Below are 27,308 nucleotides of genomic sequence, written 5' to 3'. Positions count from 1 at the left end.
ATTCTAAGAAAAAAAAATCTGGTGTGGCGCACTCACACAACTTTCCTTGCCGTTATGAAAATTGATCACCTGACGCTATAGTGTTCACGAGCATCTCAAGTCTACTATTCAAAGATCTAAGCCAGCTGGTGACAGGACAATAACGCTGGAGACACACGAGGTATTCTATCTCTTCATAGTTAATGATTTAATAAATCAACAGTTGCAAACAGTTTGCAGTATTGTATAATCACACTTTCTCAAATTTCGAGCTTATTTTCAATTTTAGGTGAAAATGTTACTGAACATTAATTGTAGAGATTCTCATGCTCAATCTATTCCACTCGAAATTTTTTGTTCAAATTGTATCTGAAGCCTGATAATTGAGAATCTAAAATCAAACTTTGCATAGATGAGGCGGAGCTCCTGAAATTTTTACAGATATGGGACTTGTGGTAGTTGATAGAGCTTATCGATGACTATTTCAGGTATAACTTTAATCGAAATCGTTGGAGCCGTTTTCGAGAAAATCGCGAAAAACCCTGTTTTTGACAACATTTTCGACATTTTAGCCGTCATCTTGTATCGCATTTGATCGAAATTGTTCGTGTCGGATTCTTATATTGTAAGGACCTTACGTTCTAAATTTCAAGTCATTCCGTTAATTGGGAGATGAGATATCGTGTATAAACAGACGCACATACACTCATACACACACACACACACATACATACAGACCAATACCCAAAAACCACTTTTTTGGACTCAGGGGACCTTGAAACGTATAGAAATTTAGAAATTGGGGTACCTTAATTTTTTTCGGAAAGCAATACTTTCTTACCTATGGTAATAGGGCAAGGAAAGTAAAAAGATTAAGTTGGTTTATATTGAAAATAATACTTATGTTCTACGGAAAAATTATAAAATTGTTAATACAAAGAGGACTTTTCCAGTATTAGCATAAATTAAACATAATTGTTATATTATGGTATTAGTAAATATTTGGATAAATTTGTTAACACAAGTACTGTATGCCTGTAAATATTCTATGATAGAGTTAATATGAGAAATTTTTTAAAATAGCATTTATTGTAAATATTTTATGATAGAGTTAATATGAGATATTTTCTAAAATAGTATTTATTGTAAATATTTATTATGGTTATTGAACATTAGATAAGGAGTTTACTAAATTTTTTATCAAATTTCGAATTCAATTTATTTGCCATCAGGAATAATATTTTCAAAACCAATTGGTACATTCCTTTATTTTAAAGCAAATTGAACAAGACATTATATTTAATACATTATTAAAACTGTAATACTAGAAAACTAAATTAACACTTTAGGTTGAGATTGATGAAAACTCAATCTAATAAATCATATTGTATTCTTGATTAAAACTGAAATTGATTTTTTTTTCAAAATTATTCAGATCACTGCCTTGATCACCAACACTAATCACCAAAAGTAATTTGTAGACTATTGCTCATCCATCAAACATTTCTATTGTTGTGAACTTGTGCCTAGACACGGTAATGACAGAGTTCTGAATCCCCCAAAATGCACGTCAATTGGTTTTCTCTTCAGATAATAGCCAATAAATTCTATTTTCTGGCCACCAAAACAATACATCATTTTCATATAAATTTCCGAGTTGTCACCCAGCAAATAGACAGGAGACCGAATCTCGTCAGCCTGCCAACTATACGAAGGGAGAGTGCAAGGCTGCAAACAGCAGAGATCCGCGTCGTAAATGAAGTCGGTGAACGGTTGAAGCTCGTTTGATGTCCAATGCTCCAAATCAAGAAACATTGCTTTGCACATAATTATCGAAGGTTCATTTGTGCTCAAAGACTGCAGCACAACATTCATGACTTGAACACCATAGGGGAAAAAATCAAAAGGTGTTCCTGAAGTGACACATTCCATTAACAATTTATTACCTCCACTTGAATGAACACCTTTCTTATTTCCAGACCACCGCAAGTTCCCCTTGAAATCCACCTTGGGAAATGGACCCAACATGCCCCATTCAAGTGGTCTTGTCAGTAGAAAATCGTCAACAACCAAAGGTGAAAACCAGTAAGGAGGCACATTAGCATCCAAACCACCAAGACATTTTTCAGCCTGTGGATAATTTTTAAAGAATGGAATACCATTCCAATTCATATTATAGTAGTATCCACCATCCAACACCAAACCAAAAAAATATTGGAACATTCTGCGTAATTTCATTGAGAACCAGAACTCATCATTACGATTAATATCGGGAAAATATGAGCATAATCTTTCAATTCGTGAACTGGGTTCAATTATATCCCGAGTAGTGATGTTCAAACTAGCCAGCAAAGTAGTAGCCATCGCAGATCGCATAGCTGTATAGAGTGCAGCAACTTTAGCTTTCCCGAAGGTGGTGTACCTGAAACGCTCACCAAACTGCATCACCTCAGCATATCTAGCCTCTGTGAATGGAATCGCAGGTTTCAAGTAACGTATAAAAAAATTGAAATCCATAGGATAAGGGAGTTGGTAGCAAGAAGTATTAAAATCAGATGATAAATGATAGTTGTGCCCATCTACCGTCCTGTATCGAACACCTACCAAATCAAAAGCAATGTAGATACCATGACAGAATGAGTCCCATTCCCCTCTCTTGCAAGCTAGTCGTTGAAGGAAGCCCATCATCTCAAGGGAAGTTATCATTTGAGCATTGGGTGCATTGACAGCTGGACCATGCCTGACCAGAAGGAAATCTATGGATGGCCATTTGATGTAGTGGCACATATTGGTCTTACTTTGGGCGACTCCTGTGATACGATGTCCAGCCTTGGCTAACCAGTGTATAACTTGCAAATCATGGGCACCAGCACTATAATGCTCACCCTCCATCAGCTGAATACTTCCTTTGGCAAAATGACCTTTCCAATCAGAGACATCAATGTTAGCATCATCGAGGTCAATATAGCTGACCACCGACTCTTCTCCAAACTCCACCACTTGTGTTTGAGTACCAGCCAATTTCGCAATATCAATCTGCAGAGCATATGTAACACCTTTTGCATACAGCGCACAAGTGTCGGAAAAGAAATGATTGGAAAAAATTTCCATTGCCATATTTGAACAAAGATTCCTAGCGGCTGGTGTCAAGTAACAATAAAACGAATCGTCAAAAACTTCACCATTGACAACACCCTCTTTGAAAAGGTATGGCTTGATGACGGCTTCTTCAACTTTGCCCCTATGCCGATGGCCACTGAACTTCACTTCAAGGAAGTCCGTATTGGCGGATTCAAGAGGCGCATCAAGCACTGGAAACACAGTACCTGCCTTATCCACAGGACCTCCTGGCCCACCAAATTTACAAGGTGTTACTCTCGAAAGAACCTGAATATTGTTATCCACCACTCTAACACAACCGTGCTCTGTAATATCACACACTTCAAGTAACTTTCTCAAAAAGTCAGGCTCGTCAGAAGACAATGTCGGTAATTTAGAAGCCAATATTGGAGCCACATGGCTGGTAATAATCGAATTGTCTCCAAATTTCACAAATTTCTCTGTGATTGGATCCAATTCGGTTGTTGACATTTTGAATTTATGAAAACTCTCCTGTTCTATGGATACTGCAGGGCTGTCTCCAACTACAACAGATTTCTCTTTCAAAGCATCAGATGATAGCAATTCAAATTCATTCAACTTTTCCTGGTCGAATATAGAACTAAAACCAACTAAAACTTCTTTACAGTACCCCACAATCAATTACATATTATCTGTAACTCGGAACAAAAACTACCCATGTCATTGAAAATGTGAATTAATATTGGTGGTTTATGATGTGGTTAATGTCTGAGGCTCAGTATATATTACATAATATATTAAATAAACTACAAATATAAAGCCACATTATAAACTATACTTTACTTAAATTTTGAAAAGAGACGAAAAATTACACCAGCACCATAAACTGTACAGTAATTTTCAATTAAGAGTAAACAGTATTGTTTTTATTTCCCATGAATATGAAGAAATTCCAAAATATCTCTGTCTATAGTGAAAATTTGTGTAAAGCCACAACAAACTAGTTTTTGTAATTTAAAACAATAATCAAATTTGTATACAAACGTCAAACTATTCTTTAGTTTTAAATCATTACTGCTATACTATGAAAAGCCTTTAATGAACGCATACCATAAATTGATGATAGTGTGCCATAGAAGCGAAATCTTTCAACCTACTGCGTTATACCATAGATAAACGATAGCGTAAGTAGATATCCCATGGTATAGGGAGTTTGTGTCGCAACTTTTACTGTTATCTCAAGCCGATAGTTCATGCAATTCTTTCCAGTGAAGTTGTGTGACACTGGTAGTCTCTCATATTGTGCCGTTCATACACTCTCACCCCAACAAAATAGTAAAAATTGACAGTAATCAGGTTGAGATAACAGTAAAAGTTGCGACATAAACGCCCTATACCATGGGATATCTACTCACGCTATTGTTTCTCTATGGTTATACAGAGTGAATTATGTATGGGAACCCTTTAATAGTGTTGTGGTGAGTGTTTTAGATATAATACTGTAACTTTCAGGATAAGTTATTGGTCAAATAACCTTTTGACGTACAACTGAATTTCCACCCCTCATAAGAGGGTGACTTAGGGGTTGTAACTCGAATATTTTAAATGTAAATACCCACTGTGTGGTACATCATTCCTAAAGCCTTTTTAAAACATGAAAGATGGCATCGATAATAATGTTCTATGATGCTTGTATCCAAAATGGCGGCTGATTGAAGTTTTAGTTTTCAAGGAAATGAGATGTTGTAACTCAAATATTTTGAATGTAAACACCCATTGTGTGACACATCATTTTAAAGGCCTTTTCAAAACGAGAAAGATGGCATCAATGAAGATGTACTATTATACTTTTATCAAAAATGGTAGCTGATGGAACTTTATCAATTACTTCTTTAAAAACTAAAACTTCAATCAACCGCCATTTTCGATACAAGTATCATAGAACATTTTAATTGATGTCATCTTTCTTGTTTTAAAAAGGCCTTAGGAATGATGTATCACACAATGGGTATTTACATACAACATATTTGAGTTACAACCCCTCATTTCCTTAAAAACTAAAACCTCAATTATCCGCCATTTTGGGTACAAGTATCATAGAACATTTCAATTCATGTCATCTTTCTTGTTTTGAAAAGGCCTTAAGAATGATGTACCACACAATGGGTGTTTACATTTAAAATACTTGAGTTACAACACCTAGGTCACCCCCTTATGAGGGGTTGAAATTCAGTTGTACATCAAAAGGTAGAGTATTCTATCAATAACTTATCCTGAAAGTTACAGTATTATATCTACAACAGTCTCCAATTAATTGAAGGGTTCCCATACATATGACTCACTCTGTATATTATGTATTTTGTGTTGAATTGAATTAAATTATTGATTGATTGATAGTCTATTCATGAACAAGTGCAAATAAAGAATTGATTTGTCTTAACATAGGTCTGCTTACCAGGTATAGTGTTTGGCATGGCATCACCCTGTCCGCCGCCTCCGAGACCGCTTCTAAGGCCACCACCTCCACCGCCTCCAAGGCCACCACATCCACCGCCTCCAAGACCACCACCTCCACCACAATTCGTTAACGTAGGGAACTCGCTGAGATCGAGAACAGGAGGCATACTGCCGCTGTCGCCACCGCCCCCAAACACCGAGTGGCAACTGTTGCCGCCCCCCGAAGAATTGCTGCTCGAGTAGGCCGAGCGCGAAGGCGGCATGCCGAAACTGCCCATGTTGCCAAGGGTTTGCTCGAATTGCTGTCAACGCAAAATGAAAAAAAAAGTTAAATAAAAAAATAGTTAAACTGTTTGCTCCCTACAAATTTGATCATTAGGGGATTATGATGGCAGTGGCTAATGTGACGTAAATATTTGCTCGTTAATAATTCCTAGCTTTGGAAAATGAGAGTTCCGTTGAGACGGCACAGAAAAAAATATGTAAATTGGATGGACCTCCGTATATGATTGGTTCCCCACAACGCGCTTTCATTGCATTAATTTTTGGCGTAACAAACTTCACTATAATTGATTGCTCTAATTCTTGTCAGAATTTTTTTTAGACAATGACAGCAATCTATTGCCTCGAGACCCACAGCCTCGCTCGTTTCGTGCACCACCTTGGAAACATCCCATTTAACTTTAGCCGGAATTCCATGCAGTTCTAACGTAATATTCTGAATAATAGACATTTTTACACATTATACTTATACTAGACAAGCTGGGGTGCTCCATCACAGATACAGATAACACAATGTAATACCGGTACCATGTTATGTTGAACAGTACCTATCATAAAATTTGGGAAGAATATGTAATTATTTACCTGCTCTGCTACCATTCGTTTCATTTAAAAGAACTTGAGTTACAATAATTAACAACTTTAAGGTAAAATATAAACGATATTGTCAATTCCACATACGGTAATTTACTTGAGGTAAGCCGAATTCGGCTTGCCAGTTCAGTCAAAAACAACCGCCAGTTGTAGGGTTAAGTTTCGATGCACTAAGGCATCATATTCAGTGGTAAAATTTTACAAAAGATTCGTCTATTTTAATGCCAATCAGACTCTCTAAAAAATTATTTAAAAATTAAAATGAAAAAAAATATATATCTTTCAGCTATGTTTGTTTATCCAATCCTTCAAAATAGACGACAATGTTATGCATATTGAACTCGTCATGACCTCTTCTTTCGATATATAACTGAAGATTCCAATGCTGATTCAACCGGCCATATAATAAAGTGCATCCTGGTCTTGTACCTCTGTGATATATTTATTAATTTTGTTGTTTCCATTCTATTGAAAATTGTTGATGATTTGTTACGTTTTATATGAAAACAAAACTTCAATTCATAAAATCAAAGCAGAAAGCATACAAGAGCTAAAGTTACGATAGTTCAAGTTCAAGATACGATACAGGCCACAGCTAGTATTTTAAATTTGGGGTGTTTGATAAATTGAAGTAAGATCTATTATTCATTAACTTACGTATGTGATAGTTTAGATGTCATAGAATGCTGTTGAACTATTATCCTTTAGCTTCGAAACTTAAAATATTTTTCTAAATAAACAAAAATATAACATTTCATCAATATTCGAATATTATGAGTTGTTTTCGTTTTTAGGTTAGGTTAATGTCAGTTATCAATTGGTTTGTGTCGATACTTATTCTTCGATACTCTGATCGAAATAGAGTTGATTAGCTAATATCTCGATATTTTACAATTTATTCCTGGCACGTTAAACGGTGTACACACGTACGTTTGCCTCGGGTGAGCATAAGTGTATGGGCTTGCATTCGCACGTGTGGACACTGTTCGCTGAGGCATGTGGGCGAACCGGAATCCTGTCGGTATTTTGGCGTGCTCAAAGGCGCCTCGGGCGAGCATTGAATGTACGTGTGGACGCGATTTTGCCATACGGGTGAGGCAAAACGTAAACATTGAAGGCGTCATAACCTAATTCCAATGAATTAGGTTAATGAAGACAAATCAAATTGTGATCCAATAACTAATTGTAAATTGTAGAATTTTTCTTTTTCGAGATTCTGAATAGATATTGGAAACCAACAAATGAATCGCCTAATGCCAAGAATCTCAAAGTTAGAGCCAATCGTTCTGATGATATCATTTTTTGTTTAGATAACTAGTTGAATTAGATTCAGTACATTAACAACATAATGTTTTGACAACCTAAGAAAGATTGAATTGTCAATATTATGTCATGTAGCAATTTATTTCCTTACTTCAACCTACAATCGTTCAACCCACCAACATTGTTTGTCAAGTTTTATTTTTGATTTTATTATATAAGTCATTGAAATAAAATGATACTGCTGCAATTTGTGATAACTATCTTCAATGATGGAATGACGCCATTGTTGTCATGTTGTGGAAAATCTACATCTACCATGTCTTCGTGTATCGTCTGCAAATGGGGAACCACCATAGCCTCGACAAACTATAGCATCGACACGACATAGCCTTGACAAACCATAGCACCGACATGACATAGCCTCGACAAACCATAGCACCGACACGACATAGCATCGACTTGTCGATGCTATGTCGTGTCGAGGCTGTGGTGGCTGGCCTAATTTTATTTTACTTGTCGGTGCTATGTCGTGTCGGTGCTATGGTTTGTCGATGCTATGTCGTGTCGATGCTGTGGTTTGTCGATGCTATGGTAGGTAACCTGTGGTGGCAGGCCTAATTTTATTTTACTTGTCGATGCTATGGTTTGTCGGTGCTATGTCGTGTCGGTGCTATGGTTTGTCGATGCTATGTCGTGTCGATGCTGTGGTTTGTCGATGCTATGGTAGGTAACCGTTGAGGCATATGTACATACGATTGTTCGCGCGAATCTGTACGGACGTGTGTACAAGGCTTTAAGGTAACGGCTATCGGGAGGAGCATGAAATACAGGTCCCAGAACGGGGGGGGGGTCGCAGAAAACCACCACAACTGAAAACCGGCACAAAAAAAAAATGGGACAAATTGGTGACAAGGACAAGTTGCGGTCGGATAACGGGAGGAGCGTAAAATACAGTTCCCCGGTAGAAAAATTGCTACACAGTACCATGTAATACAACTAACTTTATTAAACCTTTAAAAATGCTTCTTATACATTTCAAACATTTACTTCAAACAAATAAATTGGATAAATGTCCACTAAACATACCTTTATTTGAAGAATACAGCAATAGATTGTTGTTTCAATTTACTTAGCCTTTCCTTTGTGGAGGTATCCCTTCACTTCTATGCCCCACAATACATCCATAACGGAATCCAATGTTGCTCGATGTACTTAAGCGCAACATTGAAGACATCCTTGGCAGCAGAATGACTCACTACGTTATTTCACTATAGTGAGGTCCACGTTATAATGATAGTAGATGAAGATAAAAGAACAGCGTTGCTGTTTCTCTGTCTCAATTTATTATATTTATACATTGCCAAAAACAGATTTGGCATCATTGCGGGGCTAGAAAAGGATAATGCTACCTGCTTTGTCGAATGATAGACAAGGATAGCAACACCAATTTTAATCAAATACTGTCATTATAATGTGGACCTCACTATAGACTGTTGTTTTTTCATCATCTGTGTCGATTTGTTCTTTGATGTTTTTTCTGGAAGATGCCTTTCAAGGTGGTCAACGGATTCTCAGCCTTTTTGAAATTGAGCTAAACGATTTCCAAGTGATAGTATTTCCAATATTTTAATGATTCAAATGTTTTAACGGTTGAGCAGCTGTATATGAAGAATTTGATTATTTACATAGATAAACATAGAGACCTTTACTATCATCACCTTCGAATCACACAATGCAGTTCTATTCATTTGTAGAAGACAGTTTAACTATTTTTCCCACAGTTACCTTGAAAAGTGGCCATTCCTGCACTGATTACAGAACGCAAAGAATCACTTTTCCGCTCTAGTGCGGGGAAAAATTTTTCTGCACTCCAGATTTGCAACATGGCAACACAAAATAGTTGGTGGGTTATATGGAGGATTAGTGCACGAAAACAAAAATTGAGTTGGTAACAATGACTGTGGTTAGATTTAGATGAGAATCATTTCAATGGCTATGTACCCTACATTATGATAAAATCCCAATCTAGAAATCCAAAACAAGAATAATGTTTATCTAAATCATAATTAAATAATGAATTTAATAATAAATAATGTTTATTTTCTATTGACAGTAATAATTATTTCAACTCCAAGCAATGAGAAATGTAACAAACACACATTTGAAGTTCGAATTTTCAGGTTAAATAATTACCGTTCAAAATCCATGTCAATAAAATTAATAAAATAACATTAGAATATACTACAATAAAATATTTTCTGTTTTCTATGTTTATTATAAATATTTTTTAGTTTACTTACAGTATTTTTCAGTAATTCTAGTTAATCATAATTCTGAATATCTGAATACTGTTTTTAGCTGGATGAAAGAACGAAGTTAGTTACGATTCTTCCCGCTAGGTCGCGCGCTTGTCGGTTCATTGATGCCAATTCTCTGCATCAATCTATATATATAAAAGCGAAATGGCACTCACTCACTGACTGACTGACTCACTCACTCACTCACTCATTCACTCACTCACTCACTCACTCGCATAACTGAAAATCTACCGGACCAAAAACGTTCAAATTTGGTAGGTATGTTCAGTTGGCCCTTTAGAGGCGCACTAAGAAATCTTTTGGCAATATTTTAACTCTAAGGGTTGTGTTTAAGGGTTTAAAGTTCGTCTTTTAGCATGTATATTCTTCTTCTCCCAATCTCTTAATTATAATTGAAATTTCCATATCATATGTTACTATAGAACTATAATCTAGATAGAGTACCTCTTCGAAACAGTTGTTAAGTGGCAACTAAATTAATAATTTTGTCAGGTTGGCATTAAGTTGAGTTGACTTTGTTAGGTTGGCACCAAGTTGAAGATTTAAATGCATTTATCGCGGAAAAATTGATTGGGCACTGCAACTTCAATCCTGGGAATATTATATTACTAGCAGTCAGGCTCGCTTCGCTCGCCATATCCGTTTAGCCGGCCGTTTAGTCTGGACCCCCGACTGGATTGTCCTAACATAAGATAAAAATGCCCAAATGAAAAATGCAGGCGAGCGAAGCGAGCCTGCTGATCTCATTCTTGGACGATCCAGTCGGGGGTCCAGGGGGCGGAGCCCCCTGGCTAGACGGATATGGCGAGCGAAGCGAGCCTGACGGCTAGTTAATTATATTTCTACACTGTAAAAACCATAATTGGCATTGTTGTGAACCTAGAAAAGGATAGTACCACCAGCTTTGTCGAATGATAGACAAGGATAGCAAAACCAAAGTTGATCAAATACTGTCATTATAACATGGACCTCACTATAGGGGTGGTGATCCCAGTAGTGGTTTTAAAGGAAAAATAAACCATTGATTGATTGAAAATGCATTATTCATTCATTGAGCCCGACGTGGTCGACGTCGGAATTTTACGCACAAACGAGAACATACCTACTAACATGTTTCGGTACAGCTTATTGACAGCAAACGGACTGCGATAGTCGCGTGCCTCGCCCGAGGCAAACGAATGTCCGTATTCAGCTTTAGTCTTGGCTGTTTCGTTGTGGAACGTAGTTGGTGGTTCGTGGTTGCCAACTTGCCGTGCTTTCTGCTTTGCTTTCTTCATCTTACTTCTTCCTCGTTCGGCTCGTTTCTGTTCCTTTCAAGTGCACAGTTCAGGCCTCTCTCAACTCAGTGCCTTTTATCTTTATGTAAAAATAATTACATTTTTTTATTTTTGAATTTTATTTAATACTGTAAGTAATTCTAAATTTATTGTAGCTATATTATTGAGAATATTTTTAATAGAATATTGCAATAGTAGCATAATAGAACATGGTTATCTAGTAGAAAGAATTAGCCTAAAAGTTTTAACAAGTACCGGCTTGTATGTAAGACTAAGTTTTAGAGAGATATTAATTTTTTGTAGCAAAAGTTTTATTATAGACCCTCTAATATAATAAATAATTTGTTGGCTTCAATAATAATAAATTCAACAATAAACCATTGCATGGAACTGTACTCTACCATAACCATACCATTGCATGATGTGGTGTTATTAGCAAGTTTAAGGTTAAATCTATCTGCAGTAGGCTATTTATCTTCTATATATAATATTATAAAGAAGGAATAGGCTTATACGTGTATAAAATAAAAAATACACGATTGACTCATCATCATTCCGGAATTATCAAACTTGAAATTTTGCATAAACTTTCTTGATTTACCAAGGATGGTTATAGGCTTATTTTCATTTTTATAGATCAATGAGTTAGCTAATAATTGAATGAAAGGTTGTGGGTTCGACTCCAACTAGGCCTACAATATTTTATGCTAAGAAACTTCAATAATAATTTTACGTAAATTTCTCAAAATATGGATAATCATAATTTTTTATTCAATTTATTTTTGTATTTTTGTCAAGTGGATTTTATAGGACAATGCCTAGTCCACATTTGGCCCAGTAAAGGTACGTTTTCCTTTATGCGTAAATTTCCGCAGTCGACGATGACAAGCATTGTTGACATTCATATTGTCCAAATCTGAAGTGTGCTAAAACAGCTGATCGAATAACTTTTCATTATTTGTCTTTATTATTGAAGAATTAACCATTTCTAAAATATTGCCATTTAAAAGTATAAAAAGTATAATCCCAACCTGCCCCATTAAAACATAATTGAAGATTTTTGATAGAGTTAGCATGCTACAGTATAAGCCAGTTTACTGTAAAAAAATGAATTTAAATTGTCACTTTTATCTTCAGCTTTGAGTTAGTTTTAGTTTTGACGTAATCATGTACCTTTTCATTCATGTTTTAAAAATAAATGATTGATTGAAACACTGAACCAGGCAAATATAAAGACAAATATCATAGTTAAGTTCATAACCGATCTCCGCTATAGATGAATTCTAGCAAAAACGCACTGTCTCATGTTGAAATTACGTTTACGTGAATACTGTGCAGATTTTAATAAGCAAAATACCATTTTCACCTATCAATTGGGGGGTTAGAACCCCCAAAACCCCCCTCGTTACGCCCCTGATCACAACCAACTCAGTAACAGTACACAGAAAACCAGCAGATCAGACAACAAAACAGGAAACAGCACGCTTTGGTTGACTAGTGTGGATGTGTGGTCTGAAAGCGCTGGCCTAAGCTGGGCTGGTCTCAGAAACAATCTGAGCGATCTACAACGAAGGCCAGCGCTGGCAAACATCCATCCACACAGTGTAATGTTTGCCTTTGTTGGACCAATTTGTGGATGCGGTATTGTGCGTTCAATTTTCAGACCGATAGAACTATAATTCAATTCATTTGTGCATTCCACAGACTATTGCGAAGCGCGGGTTACACCAGGTCGTTTTCAATGAAGCGGTAAACTAGTCATGAAGATAATGGAAAAATAATTACCAACCCATCTATTAATAATTTACATCATTGAACAGCTTCAGGATATAATTTTGATATTAAGTTTATATTTTTATATTAATATTAGGTACGGTTAATTATTATTTAAATTTCAATATATCAAATCAAATCAATTTATTGCCACAGACAAACACTTTACAATTTGTATCGGCCACGTCAATATTACAAACTATGTTAGAGATCATACAACAATAACAATCACCTAAAAATCTAGATGTTAACATTGAAATCTTCATCCACACTATAAAAACAATTTTTTATAAAACAATTCTTAATTCTTAGTTTAAATTCCCTGAGCATCAAACCTCGAACATTTGGTGGTAAATGGTTATAAAACTTAATTGAAAAGGCCTCAAAACTCATGTGGCTGGATTTGTATACGTGAAACATGGTCTGTAATACTGGCTTTGGGTTGAGTATCCTACTAGGTTTGAAATTCCTTTTGAATTTGATGTACAATTAATAGCAGTTAAAAGGAAAATAGATTAGAAGTGAGATGGTTTCAGTTTTGGGGGGCTGTAGGTTTCCAAGGGGTTAAAATTTCCGTGATTTGGAGGTTTTCCCCATAGCCTCCAGTGTTTTTTCTAAATTTAATTTCGAACTTTAAATAATTCCAAGAAAAAATGTACATTTAATTCGGTAATGTCGTAATAAGTATTTTTAAGTAGGCCTATCTTAGCAGAGATTATCACTCTTTGCATTGATATTTGTTTCTCCGATTGCTTCTGTGTTGAATATTATTTGATGTTATACTGTGATAATACTGTACTCTAAAGTGTAATACCATAGAGAAACAATAGCGTAAGTAGATGGTATAGGGCGTTTATGTTGCAACTTCTAGTGTTATTTCAAGCCGATTATTGTCGATTTTTACTGTTTTGACCGGGTAAGAGTGTATGAACGGCATAGTATGAGAGACTACGAGCGTCACACAGCTTCACGGGAAAGAACTACGTGGACTATTGGCTTGAGATAACAGTAAAAGTTGCGACATAAACGTCCTATACCATGGGATATCTACTTACGCTATTGTTTCTCTATGGTAATACTATACTCATATTACGATGACCATGTGTTATTGTAAATACAAGTGAAAATAATGATTCTATTCTACTTTCAACAGATTTACCAGCTGGTTGACCAAGAAATAGGATAAATAATGGATGATTTAGATGAGGATTTGGCCGGCTTACCTGGTGATACGAAGGAAAAAGAGGAGGTAGGCTTCTCTATTACATCTATTATTTCTTAAGGTGCAATTCCTTAGCAACGACTTGAGTCGCGCGTCTAGACGCTAGACCGTTATATCTCAAGAAATACGCTTTTTGGACTTGTTGCAAGAAGCCTTTAGTGGAGTCCATATCTGAGTTTGAGTAACGTACCTACTTTTGGGTGACACTAATAGTTGACCATAGTGGCATAGCACTATATACATTTTCAGCCTACTTTTTCCGTTTTATGATTTTCTATAACTAGTAGTTCTGTGAACAGTAGACCTCGTGCAGTTATAAACCACAGCCTTCTCTTATACTGTCCATCAGAGTAAATCCTGTCTGAATGTCGTCTCGGCAAGATATCGGTGTGAAAACGGCTAATGGCTGGTGGGGTTGGTGTATCAAAAATGCTTACATCAAATGCTAATCTCCTTCAAGACATACTGGCAACAGGACAGCCCAAGTTCAAAGCAGAGAAAGTTCGAGAGACAATACTATGTTATTTTAGTTATTAATTGCATGCGTGTTATTGCAGGCAATAAATAGTTCATTATTTTATTTATATAGTTATTTATTCACAATGGAGACATCGGGTTTTCCCAAATATGTCTCCTTAACAATACAAATTGTACAGATACAAATGAAAAAAGAAAAATAATGATAAACATAATACGAACTTATGCAATGATAAATAATACAAACAACAAAAATAACACTTAATTTAAAAATGAAAAATACAAAGATTTTAAATACTTATGGAAAAAGTAAAAATAAAACAAATTGAGAATTCAAAATTCCAAAACTTATAAAAATTAAATAATATAATAACAAATAATGAACAAAAATTTTATCAATAGAATAAAAAACATTTATAACTGAACGACGTCCCAAACTATATGCACTTCCACACTGATACAACACCTATTTATTTGGTCAGATCATGCTTACACAAGATTAAATTATCATATAACGCTTTCCGGAACTTAGCGCGAGAAAACCAGAAGACATCTAGGCGCCCAAACAAGCTGTTATAAGTTCTTTGCATCCTATTTAATAGTGCATAAAAATTGGATTCAATGAGGCAAGAAATTTATAGTCTACACAGCTGCTGATTTTTTATGAAGTTACATTGAGATATTGCATTGCATGCGATTTATAGTCCACTCGACGGCTGATTTATGATGAATAATTCTATAGTCTGATTTTTACTCTAATATTGGCGTATGAAGGAGGCTCCTTTTTCCTTTAATATTATCCTTGAAATGCAAAATTTCCAAAAACCTTGTATATACGTCGACGCGCATTTTAAAAAGAAACATACCTGTCAAATTTCATGAAAATCTATTATCGCGTTTCGCCGTAAATGCGCAACATTTAAACATTTAAACATTAAGAGAAATGCCAAAACGTCGACTTGAATCTTAGACCTCACTTCGCTCGGTCAAAAAAGGTTTTCACTCTCTTTTTCGTTCTTCTCTTACACAATTAGTTATATGCTCTCTGGATTCTGTGAATTCTGGCAGCACTATCTCTTCTTCCAAGAGCAATGCTGCAATCTAACGTTTACACACACTCTAGCATCATTAACTTACTACTTGAAAACCATATGAAAGGTACGGTAAATACGTTTCATATTCTGTCAAATGAATACTTGGTGGCTTGTAATTTGTAATTTTTCTATCTATTTACATTTATAATGGAAAGTTCAATCTGAACTATCAAGGTTTTCAGTTACCCATAGATAAAAAACACAATAATAATAATAATTCTTATCATCCTGTTTGAGGTTTTGCTTGACCACTCTTCCCCTGGGCTCCGACCCCCAAAGGAGAGTGACAAGCGATTTTACCAGAGTGACTGCTCCACATGTCCATGTGGTAAACAATTATACTGGGTCCGTTACCATTAAATCGTTTGCCCTGAGTAGACGTAATGAACCAAGGATGACAGCCTTCTGCATTTGACCTGCGAGTGCAGTAGCAGCTCTCTCACAGGCTGGAATGATTTATTATTATTTTCATTTTCATTTCATTCATCACATGACAAGTGAGTGTTTATTGCAGTCAAAGTCGGCCTTTGGCAAGACTTTGGTGCATTACTAAACTGAAATGTTCAAAAATGATCTCACAATGGATGCTGTGCTGAGAACAACTGCTTTTTCCATGGCATATTTTGCACTTTTCGATATTCCCATCTGACAAAGATTTGCTGACACTTTTCTAGTTACAACTCCAACCGTGGAGATAATGACAGGAACAATTGTGACCTTTTCTTGCATCCAGACATCCTTGATCTCAGCAACCAAGCGAAGGTTCTTGGAGACCTTTTCATTATAATACTGGTCCAAGTTGTGGCAGCATGGTATGCCAACATCTATTAGTGTTGTTTCCTTGGCTACCTTATCCATGAGGATGATATCTGGCCTATTATGAGTAACTGTTCTGTCTGTCAGCACCGACCGATCCCAATATAACTTATGTGTATCATTCTCCAAGACTGGGGATGGCTTGTACGAGTAGTAGGGCAGCTTCTGATTGATGACTTGGTACTTCAGAGCAGGGTCCTGATGCAAGATCCCAGCTACTGCATTGTGGCGCTTTAAATAGTCAGTAGCTGCCAGTGATTGACATGCAGACATGATTTGCTGAATAGTCTCAGGGTTATAATATAATAATAATAATAATAATAATAAATAATAATAATAATTATTATTATTATTATTATTATTAAATACAATTAAATGAATTATTATCAATTAATTTTTTTCTACTCAAGAATTGACAACTATTTTTCTTTTGATCTGATTTGAATTGAAAATTATTTATTTTGGGATCACTGATTGATTATATCAATGTACTATTTCTATGTTTTTTTTTAATATAATGTAAAACTTGACTCCTCCAGTCAAACCTTCTTTAGAAGGTTTTGGAGAATTTATATTTTGTCTGGTTTATAATATTTGTAATTTTCCACTGAAAGGGAATCTTCTCATCTTTTGTCATTCTTGCTTTTTTTTATTATTCTTCATTTGTTTTGTTTGTAAGATTTCTTTTTATAATTGTATTTTTCATTTTTGTTTGTTATATTTTCTATAATAAACTCCCTTCTTCTGGGGGTACCAGGACGAAGGAGAAAGGAAAGGAATGATTATAATTGCAAAATCTCAGTAATTTTCATCTAAAAACACATAAAATTGTAACACTCCTGATGGTGCGTTATTAGGCATTTTAAGGCTATTAAGCATTGCTAGGCTATTAGGCAGGCTCCATAATAGGCCTACTCGTAGATTGTGATGCATTAATATTTTTGAGGTTTTGTTATTATGTGTTGCCACTGAATCCCAATTGCACTAATTAGTAATATTTGACGACTAGATGTTATTAAGACTGATTACATTTTGATATATGAATTATTCTTTTAGGTAATCAATGACGAATTCGTAGCAAGGGACTATCAGGATGAGCTTCTACCTCTGGCTGTCCAAAACAATTGTATTATTTATCTTCCGACCGGTTCTGGAAAGACATTTCTTGCAACCATGATTATTAAACACTTTGGTGCTGATATTGAGAAGTAAGTATTCAACTTAAAAAATATCATCAAGCTATAAGCTATGAGAATTTAATTGTTTTGGAATGTTCAAGACTTATTCTCATTATATTAAAAAATATCAGTAATGTAATATTTATTTATTTATTATTTTACAAAGGCGACTTTCTAGAAATATTTTAAGCCTAGGTGATGATGATGAGACAATGAAGACAATGAGACAAATGATAATACAATGAAGGTAGAGTTATGAATGAATAAAAATTATAGGTTATGCTATCCACTTGAATTGATTTGAGTCCACTTTTCAGTCCAAAAAGAGCTGCCAAAGAGAGCTTTTTACTCTCTATTTAATTGTACCATCTTTTCAGTTCTCAATCAATTATTTTGTAAAATTATATTGCGACTAAGTAGATGAAACATATATTGAATATACGTTTATTCATCATAGTTTACTGTATTCCGATTAGAATGGATTGAATAGTTAGATGATGACATTGCTTGTTTGACGTTGAGCAGTCACATTTAGAATAATCCCAGAACACAGGCTGTGTGTGAATAAACAAGTCTGGGCTGCCCACGCTATTTACAATATCAACCACTGATTTATGGTGATCGGCAACTTCCGTTACACGAAGGAATACCACTACATCAATCTAAACAAAACTAAAACGTGTTTTTTTGTTTTGGTGAATTATTAATAAATACATTATTGTGAAACCCCCACTGAATTACCAAATTTCCTTTTTTAACAAATATTTAATTACACGAGATTCATGTGGAGACATCGGTATAATGTTAATCTTATTGTCATGAAAGATAATCAGCTTAAAGCTGTGCGAAACGTTTTACTAATGCTATTTTCTAAGTTTTTCAATTTGTATACTACAGTATCAAGCTATAAAAAATTCTCAGGATTTTTTTTAATCATTACTTTCAGGGCCGGCTTCTGAGCTCGGGATTTAGCTAAGTTCTAGACTTTAAACAGCTAGAGTCAGAAAATTGGCTTTCTGAAACAGGTTGTAGTCGTAGTTTTTATTTTATAAAAACTTTATTTTCATCAGTTTAGTCTTTATTTAGTCTCTTATTTTCTCATTTCTAAAATTGGACACGTTTTTCCTTGACGAAATGAAAGATTCCTAAATAATTCAAAACAGCTGAAACTTTACACTAATATTTCTCTTTATTCTATTTTGTGTTCAATTTGACCCTTTGGCCCTTGGAGATATAAGCGCCTAAAGTTTAGATTTTTCAAACATATTATTTCAAATTCGGTTCGGGATAAATTCATGAAGTTTTGAGAATAGGCTAAAAAATGATATTCTCTGAAAATAAATTTATTTCATCAACAATACCATGAAGAATGTATCTTCAAAATTTCATAAATCTATTATCTCTTACCGAATTTGAAATTATCTTTCAGATCTTATCTCAAAAATTAATGATCGGATAAAAAAATGCGTGAGAAAATTCTTTTTTGATATCCTGATAGTATCCAAATGAAGAAACTTTGATTAATATCACCAGTATAAAGTTTTTTTTAGCCGCTCGCACAGCCTTACCAGCTAATCTGCAATTTTGTCGGCTTTTCGCTAATGAAGATAACTCATTATTTTCTATTCATAATTTATTTGAAGCTGAGCTTTAGTGTTTACAAGTTTGTGTTTCTTCAATGGTTCCAAATTTTCTTAAATAACTCAATATTATTCGTTACAAGTGGTAATGAGTGGAATATTTCTAATCAATTTATTAATTCAAGATATCTAAATTCAAAATTTATAGTTTTTATGTTTATTTTGGACTAAAATTTTATAAAAATTGTACATTTGTAATTCTAACCTTATCTTGGACTTTGTCACCTATAAATTTGAAAGAAAAATAGCACAAGGACTACCTTATTATTTTATCTTTCAATGTTATTACATTAGTGTCATTTGCTTTGTAAATAAATAAATAAATTTAGACCTATTCACTCTTATAGTCAATACAAGATTCTCTTTTTAACACTGTTTATGGAAAATAATATAAAATTCAACGCAATTTTCACACAAACTAGAATTAAATCAATAGCATAAACAAAGTATTGAGTTAACAATAATCAATACTTGGTATATTTTATCAACTTACTAGTATTTGATTTATCATGTCTTTGTTATATTTTGCTTTCAAGGAAATTATCGGAGGGTGGAAAGCGAGCTTTTTTCCTGGTGAATACAGTACAGTTGGTGGAGCAACAGGCTCAATCAATTAAACGCCAAACAACATTCACTGTTGGAGAATACACCGGCCAGACAGGTTGTGATCTCTGGTCCGAACAAATTTGGAAAAGGGAACTGGATAATAAATCGGTTGGTTCTTATTTTCAAGTATCTATTACATATAGTATCAACATTGAGCTAATAATGTTTGTAAATAAACAATAGCTCTTACACTTAACCCTCCAATACAAAACTAAATTATAATCCAACAAGCAATACTCAGTGAAATAAAATAAAACAAAACGATATTTCAAATGAAAAAAGTAAAAAAAAAAAAAATAATAATAATAATATGTGGAATAGTTGAATAAACTTGAAAGTAGAGCATTCTTAAAATGTAAAATAACAAAGATCTGTTGGGAAATAAATACAACATTTATGACGGAATGATAAGATCGAAGAAGCAAAAAAGAGCAATATGGCTACAAACCTTACAAAGCAAGATGAGAAAATAAGGAAATTAATAAATACTTCTAGCATGAAATTAATTAATTTTGAGAGAGAAAAAGAGTATTTTTTATATCTGTCTTCAGAGTTTACTTTTAAAGTTGAACTTGATTCTCTTAAAATTAATCTAAAGAAATTAATTTTGAGACTGAATAAATGAATGCATCAAAACTATGAAAAGTATGAAAGCATGAAAAAAAAGCTCACACACACACACACAACACACACACACACACACACACACACACACCACACACACACACACACACCAACACATGCGCGGACCAATGATGCACCCCCTGCTAAGCCCAGGGCCAAGGGCTAAGCCCTTGCATAAGATAGGGAAAGACTGTATACGGGGACTGTAAACGAACCAATAACACAGAATTGATGACTTTGCTTGGTTACATTATTGGGCTATGAAATGGTAATCATCCAAATGTTCATAGGCGTAAAATAATCCAAAAAGATGGGAAAAGTAATTATGCAATTAATAAATATGTTTTGACAGCAGAGTATATAACACTTGGAAAATTGGATGTTGTAAAAAGTACAACACGCGACTGCTCGTGTGATGGAGTAGGGCGCGACTATCGGAAGGTTAAATGGTGATAGAATATTTTTTAATATTGATATGATTTCGATATTTTGCAGGTAATCGTAATGACATCACAGATATTGCTCAATTTGCTCAGCCACAGTTATTTGAAGTTGTCGAACATTCGAATTATTGTTTTTGACGAGTGTCATAACGCAGTCAAGGACCACCCCATGCGTTGCGTGAGTACCAAAATTCATACAAACAACACCATTTTTTTCTTGTCCAAATAAATTAATTGAATTAGAAGGTTTCTCATGAAATGCATGAATAGTCAATCATTAAACATGGAACTAAATAGACAAATGCACAATAATAATAGTTTAATAAGTTGCAGTAGCCTACGTCAACTGGAACACATACGTCAACAATACGTAACAAGATTACATCAATATAGCTACATTTGATCAGCGTTAAGCTTGAAAAAGATTAAAACCATCGTAATGGTTATTTATATATACATTATTTTTTCATTATTTCACTCTAATATTTTCTATGTACGGCTTTCTTTGTGTAGCTAGTTAATAGTACACGAGGTTGATAGGAAGATTCGCTCATAAATGGTTCTTTATATTTCGCTCGAAGTTGTGCAGCAACTCGTCCCTATTATTCCTATCTAGGCACATTTCCACGAAATTGTAAATTATTTTTTAGTTGTTACACTTTAATCATTGTGTATGATATAGTAGCCTATTATAGAATCATCAAGCGAGCAATCATCAAGACATGTCTTAGGCGAGACTATCGCTACCCATCTAATCTTGTTTACCAAGAGTTTCAAGTTTTTAATATTAGACAGCTTTACATATGAGTTTTAATGAATTACATATACTACAACAAACACTCTATTTTCAATAATTTAGTTCATACTCATAATACAAGAAATCTAATTAACTTTGGTATTGCTCATCCCCGACTCCTACGTAACTGCTTTAAAAACAATAGTAAATACATCTGTCATATATTGTATAGAAACGTTCCCAATCATTCTAAACAGTCTGAAAATTACAGTATCAACACCTACAAACAACATTTGAGTAGATGGTTATTAGAAATTGGCAGGGATGCTGCAGAGCAACTGATTCGATCCGCCTTCTTATTCAGAACTTGATCTCATAGTGAATTCGCCATTTTATAATGATTAAGTATAGCCTTTAAGCTACTATTTATATATTTGTCTGTATATACTAATAAACAGTATGGAATTTCATTGTGTGCAATTTATATTCTTGATTTGCTGATGAATGTTAGTAGATTCAATTACAATAGTTTTAATTATAATATGTACAAAACTTGAGAACATAATCTCAATCAACTTGAAAGAACTCACTCTCCACTCACAGACACAAGTCTTTGTGGAAGGTATTCACTGTTAAATGTGTAAATGAATTTTTATATATTTGTATTATGTTTTGTGAATAATATTTGATTTGATTTGATAGAATATCTCATCAATTGCAGTTTCTTTTTGTATATCTTTTATTACTATTTAATTTTATAAAACTTTAAAGTGACACGCACAATGTGCGATACCAGCACGAAACGGACGTCGCCACTTCAAAGAATGTGAGTGCTTTTTCACTTTAAAGTTTTATAAAATTAAATAGTAATAATATTGTTGGAAACAAGATGGATAACCAACAACAAATATATTTTATATTTTAATTATTAAGAACTGTAACATTTATAATCTTTGAAATGATTTTTTTTTGTTTTATTTTACAATTTAACGTTGGAAACTCAGTAATGAAGAAGAAAGTATCCCCAGCAGACAGCATTTCACAAGTTTCAGCCTGAGAAATCTGATAGGAAGATGGTACCTCTTTCTCTTAAATCACGTTTCCGTATTGGCCATGTGAGTTCTTTCTACGTTTAAGGTGTGGCATATGGTAAGGTCAAGCTGTGATTTATAGTATAAATAAATATAGGCTACATATTTATTATCATGTTGTGCATCATGTAGCATAATTATGCTATATGCTGTTGTAACGTTTTAACGCTTGGCATCTTTTTTGGAGCTGTCGATAAAAACAGATTTTAGCTGTATTAGGCTGTGCATAGGCTAAAAATAAACTTTCTACTGGTGATATTTTTCAAAGTTTTTCGATTTGTATATCATCAAGCTATCAAAATAAAAATGTTTTTACAAGTAAACATTTTTTTCCCGATCATTACTTTTTGAGATATGAGCGCCTAAAGTTTTAATTTTTGGGACAGACATTTTAAATTCGGTTAGAGATAAATCCATGAGATTCAGAGGATATATTCTTCATGGTATTGTTGATCTAGTAAAACAAAAAATTTCTTAAAATATCAATTTTTGAGAAAGCTATTCAATTTACCAAAAATAACTTCTAGTTGAGTTATTTTTGGTAATTTGAATAACTTTCTCAAAAATTGATATTTTGTTGATCTAGTAAAACAGAAACTTTCTTAAAATATCAATTTTTGAGAAAGCTATTCAATTTACCAAAAATATCTGGAAGTTATTTTTGGTAATTTGAATAACTTTCTCAAAATTGGTATTTTAAGAAAATTTTTGTTTTACTAGATCAACAATACCATGAAGAATTTATCCTTCAAATCTCTTACCGAATTTGAAATGTTCTGTCCCGAAAATTTAAACTTTAGCTGCTCATATCTCAAAAATTAATGATCAGAAAAAAAATGTTTTCCTGAGAAAACTTTTTCATTTTGATAGCTTGATGATGTACAAATCGAAAAACTTTGAAAAATATCACCAGTAGGAAGTTTATTTTTAGTTTTTGCACAGCCATAAACATGCTGCATGGTGAGTTGTTCATGCTGTTTGTTATTTTTGCTCAGATAATGAAGTTTTTCGAAAATGTGCCTGCGTCACAGCAGCCCCATGTGGTGGGCCTGACCGGGTCTCTGCTCAATTCCACCATCGACGAAGGAAAAGTGAACGAGTATATTCGTGAATTGGAAGCAACTTTCCTGAGTAGGATCATCACTTCTGTCAATGAAAACATGGCTCTTGCCATTGCGAGGTTAGTGAACAATGCTCAATCAATGAATTTTATGTCATAAAAACATGTTTAATGATACTGTAATAGTGTGAAATTAAGTGGGTAATTACTACATTATTGTAGTTGTTTTTGTGTATCTTATATTATTTTTCCTACAGTTACCTTGAAAAGTGACCATTCCTGCACTGATTACAGAACGCAAAGAATCACTTTTCCGCTCTAGTGCGCAAAGTATTACTTTGCGTACTCTTAATACTTTGCGTATTATCTTGCAGCCATCCCAATCAGCTGTTGACATTGTTGGCGTGTATTTTGAATGCAAATTTGTTCTATGTATATTTTTTCTGATTTTCAAATAAATAAAAATGAGAACTCATTAAATTATACATTTTGAATATTATTAATTATTATTCATTATTTCAAATAATATTTTTTTTCATTCTTGAATTGATTGGTTGAAAAATATTTAGAAATTAATATTTACTCAAAATTATTCAACTTTTCAAATTAATCGGATTAATTTAATTTTTTTATATGAATAAATTATCGATTATTAATTTTCAATTGGATTATCAAGTTTAAAATAAATTAAAGTTGTTATTAATTACAAAATTATACAGACAAACATTTGATGGATTTCAGCCATCATTTTACCCATAATCAACCACTTCTCATATTCTATAACTGTAGGAAAAATTCAATGTGAAATACATGCGCAAAGTTCCTCTGCTGCACTGAAGAAACCATTACGCCCTCGCCTACGGCTCGTGCGTAAACGTTTCTTTCGAAGCAGCAAACTGTCACTTTGCGCACTAGTTTATTTATTTATTTATCTATTTATCTATTTATTAGAACTGTCACAAACACGATATTTGGAAAGAGAAACAGGCAATTGCCCAAAACTTCTTCAATTCCTTGATTTTGGCACATAAATAGTCCAAAGTGAGGTTAAGTTTAAAATTTCTGTTTTCACCAAAGATTAACACTCAGAGAATACGTATTCGAGATATGACTGATTAGTTGCAAAAATAACTATTTTGAATCATCCGGTATTATCTATTTTTTGGCTTAAACAATGTTTGAAAAAATATCACATCGGAAGCCAATTCTTGTGACTCAATCTCAATTAGTGGTCGATCTGGCAAAACAAATTAGTTCTCATTTCGGGTGGGGTGGGGGTATACATCCCCATACCCCTCCTCCCTCCTCGACACGTCACTGCTTTGAGGTCGTCCTAGCTGTACTCAGTGTATGCTTTTTATATAAAATAAAATTGAATTGATAATTTACCCATAGGTATTCCACTGATCCACAACAAGAGATGGTTGCATTTTCTCCTGGAACCCATATGAGAAGTGAATTATGCACAAGCATCAATATTGTGTTGGATTCAGCTATAAGGAATGTTACTCTATTCAATTTGAAAATGGAAGAGGACTTTGTACCTCTGAAGCCGTCCATACATGCGATTGCAATGGAGGAGAATAATAAATTGAACAAGAAACTAGCCAACATGATCGTCGATATCAAGGTTTGTTACATTTTGTTGTTACATACAGTTGTGGTCTCGTAGCTTTGCCTCTGTGACCTTGAAACGCCATACAGGCAAGGTGTGGTTCGCGGGGTAATATCCTCGTGGGAACGCGCCAACTAGTCTCCCCGACTGCTAGTCTCCTCTCTCAGGAGCTCAGTTGACGCCGTCAGTAAATCCCCTCGCATGTGGTTTTAAAAGGAGCTCAAGGGCCGGTTTCCGAGCTCGGGATTTAGCTAAGTCCTAGACTCCTAAACAGCTGGAGTCAGAAAATTGGCTTTCCAAAACGGGGCGTAGTCGCAGCTTTTATAACAGTAGTTGTAGTTTTTATTTTCTCATCTCTATAAATTGGAAACGTTTTTCCTTGACGAAATTAGACATTCCTAAATAATTCAAAATAGCTGAAACTTTACACTATTTTCTGTTTATTTTATTTTGTGTTCAATTTTCTAGTTATTCGAAATTTAATTCAAACGTGACTATGACAATGACTGCGACTACGCCCCGTTTTGGAAAACCAATTTTCTGACTCCAGCTGTTTAAAGTCTAGAACTTAGCTAAATCCCGAGTTCGGAAACCGGCCCTTGAGCTCCTTTTAAAACCACATTCGAGGGGATTTACTGACGGCGTCAACTGAGCTCCTGAGAGAGGAGCTTTACTGACGGGTAGCTTGGTTATCGTCTACGGCCCCGACTAGTCCCCTCTAAACCAGTAGGGGATTTACTGTCGGGGAGACTAGTTGACGCTAGCGTGCAATGAGCTTGGTTGTTGTCACCGGAGCCCGACAACCAAGCTCCTCGCTCGCTCTGAGTGCCGGAGTTTTCCCGAGTAAACTGACATATATATTTCATGGACTTAGGTACTCTATGGATTTTCTCAAATCATTTTCTTGAGGTTGCTTATAAATGAGGGTGGGTGGTTGCTGGAAAAGGTGTTTGGTAGAGGGATTGGAGGAGACGACATGGAACAGATCTTTAAGGACAGGTTTGAGGTTTTCAATTCCAGGGAAGTAGGTGGTACAGAGCTTTGGAGTTTGTGGGATTTATATATTATACAACACATCCACAAATTTCAGCTGTATGAAAAAGGTGCAATTTATTTTATATGGCCTGTATCAAATCATAAAAAATGGAAATTGAGTGAGACATGTTGAGAATATATATGAAATTAAAACTCATATATGAGTTAAAAATATGTGATATAAAATGGTAATAAAAAAATTAGTTAAGGTAAGCAATGATATACTGTATATGTTATATTCTATGCATACATGCAGGAATCACTTGCGAGACGTACAAACTCATTCTGAAACTGCTTGCCAATTCAATAAGGAATATTTCCAAGTCAGTTGAATTCAGAAAGAGAAATAGTTTATTTTTTAATTTTATGTTTGCAGTGATAGAAGTGACTACTTCAAAAAGCTTTTCTTGTAATAATCAAATTCATAGAATGTGTACAACAGTATCTGTGATTGTACTACTTACCCGCTCGCTTCAAGCTGGTTCTAATGTTCAATAGGGTATTAGCTGTCCGGGAGACTAGTTGTCGGGTACGATCACGACAACCAGACCCCTCATAGGCCTATCCAGCAGGGGATTTACTGTCGAGGAGCTTAGTTGTTGTGAGCGTGTGAGGAGCTTAGTTGTCGCCGACAACTAGGCTCCTTC

At 34.5% G+C, this 27,308-nt stretch overlaps 2 protein-coding genes across 6 annotated transcripts in view; one reads left to right on the top strand and one right to left on the bottom strand.

Annotated features, from left to right (window-relative positions):
- The window catches only part of LOC111053282 (zinc finger protein 184-like), a 32,822-nt gene extending 25,585 nt beyond the window's left edge, over window positions 1–7,237 (bottom strand). For 2 of the 5 annotated variants that reach the window (XR_005571862.1, XR_005571861.1), the window contains exons 1-2: window positions 7,051–7,230; window positions 5,516–5,819 (exon numbers count right to left, since the gene is read on the bottom strand). Coding sequence is in view for 3 of the 5 variants with exons in the window: in XM_039433205.1 (XP_039289139.1) it covers window positions 5,516–5,795 (280 nt within the window). In the remaining 2 variants the exon portion in view is untranslated. Of the gene's footprint in view, window positions 1–5,515; window positions 5,820–7,050 lie in introns of all 5 variants that reach the window. The other 3 variants (XM_039433205.1, XM_039433203.1, XM_039433204.1) reach the window with 2 other exon arrangements.
- Window positions 7,238–11,231: 3,994 nt separating this feature from the next.
- Window positions 11,232–27,308, top strand: part of LOC111059032 (endoribonuclease Dicer) — a gene marked incomplete in the record, with an annotated part of 135,688 nt that continues 119,611 nt past the window's right edge. Inside the window, 7 exon segments of the mRNA XM_039433199.1 lie at window positions 11,232–11,381; window positions 14,178–14,273; window positions 17,690–17,841; window positions 19,988–20,165; window positions 21,177–21,302; window positions 23,947–24,131; window positions 25,407–25,641. Of these exon segments, the coding sequence (XP_039289133.1) occupies window positions 14,214–14,273; window positions 17,690–17,841; window positions 19,988–20,165; window positions 21,177–21,302; window positions 23,947–24,131; window positions 25,407–25,641 (936 nt within the window).

This window comes from Nilaparvata lugens, chromosome 7 (genome assembly GCF_014356525.2).
Source record: "Nilaparvata lugens isolate BPH chromosome 7, ASM1435652v1, whole genome shotgun sequence".
Classification (NCBI taxonomy): Eukaryota; Metazoa; Arthropoda; class Insecta; order Hemiptera; family Delphacidae; genus Nilaparvata; species Nilaparvata lugens.
This window is presented reverse-complemented; position numbering and strand designations above follow the sequence as displayed.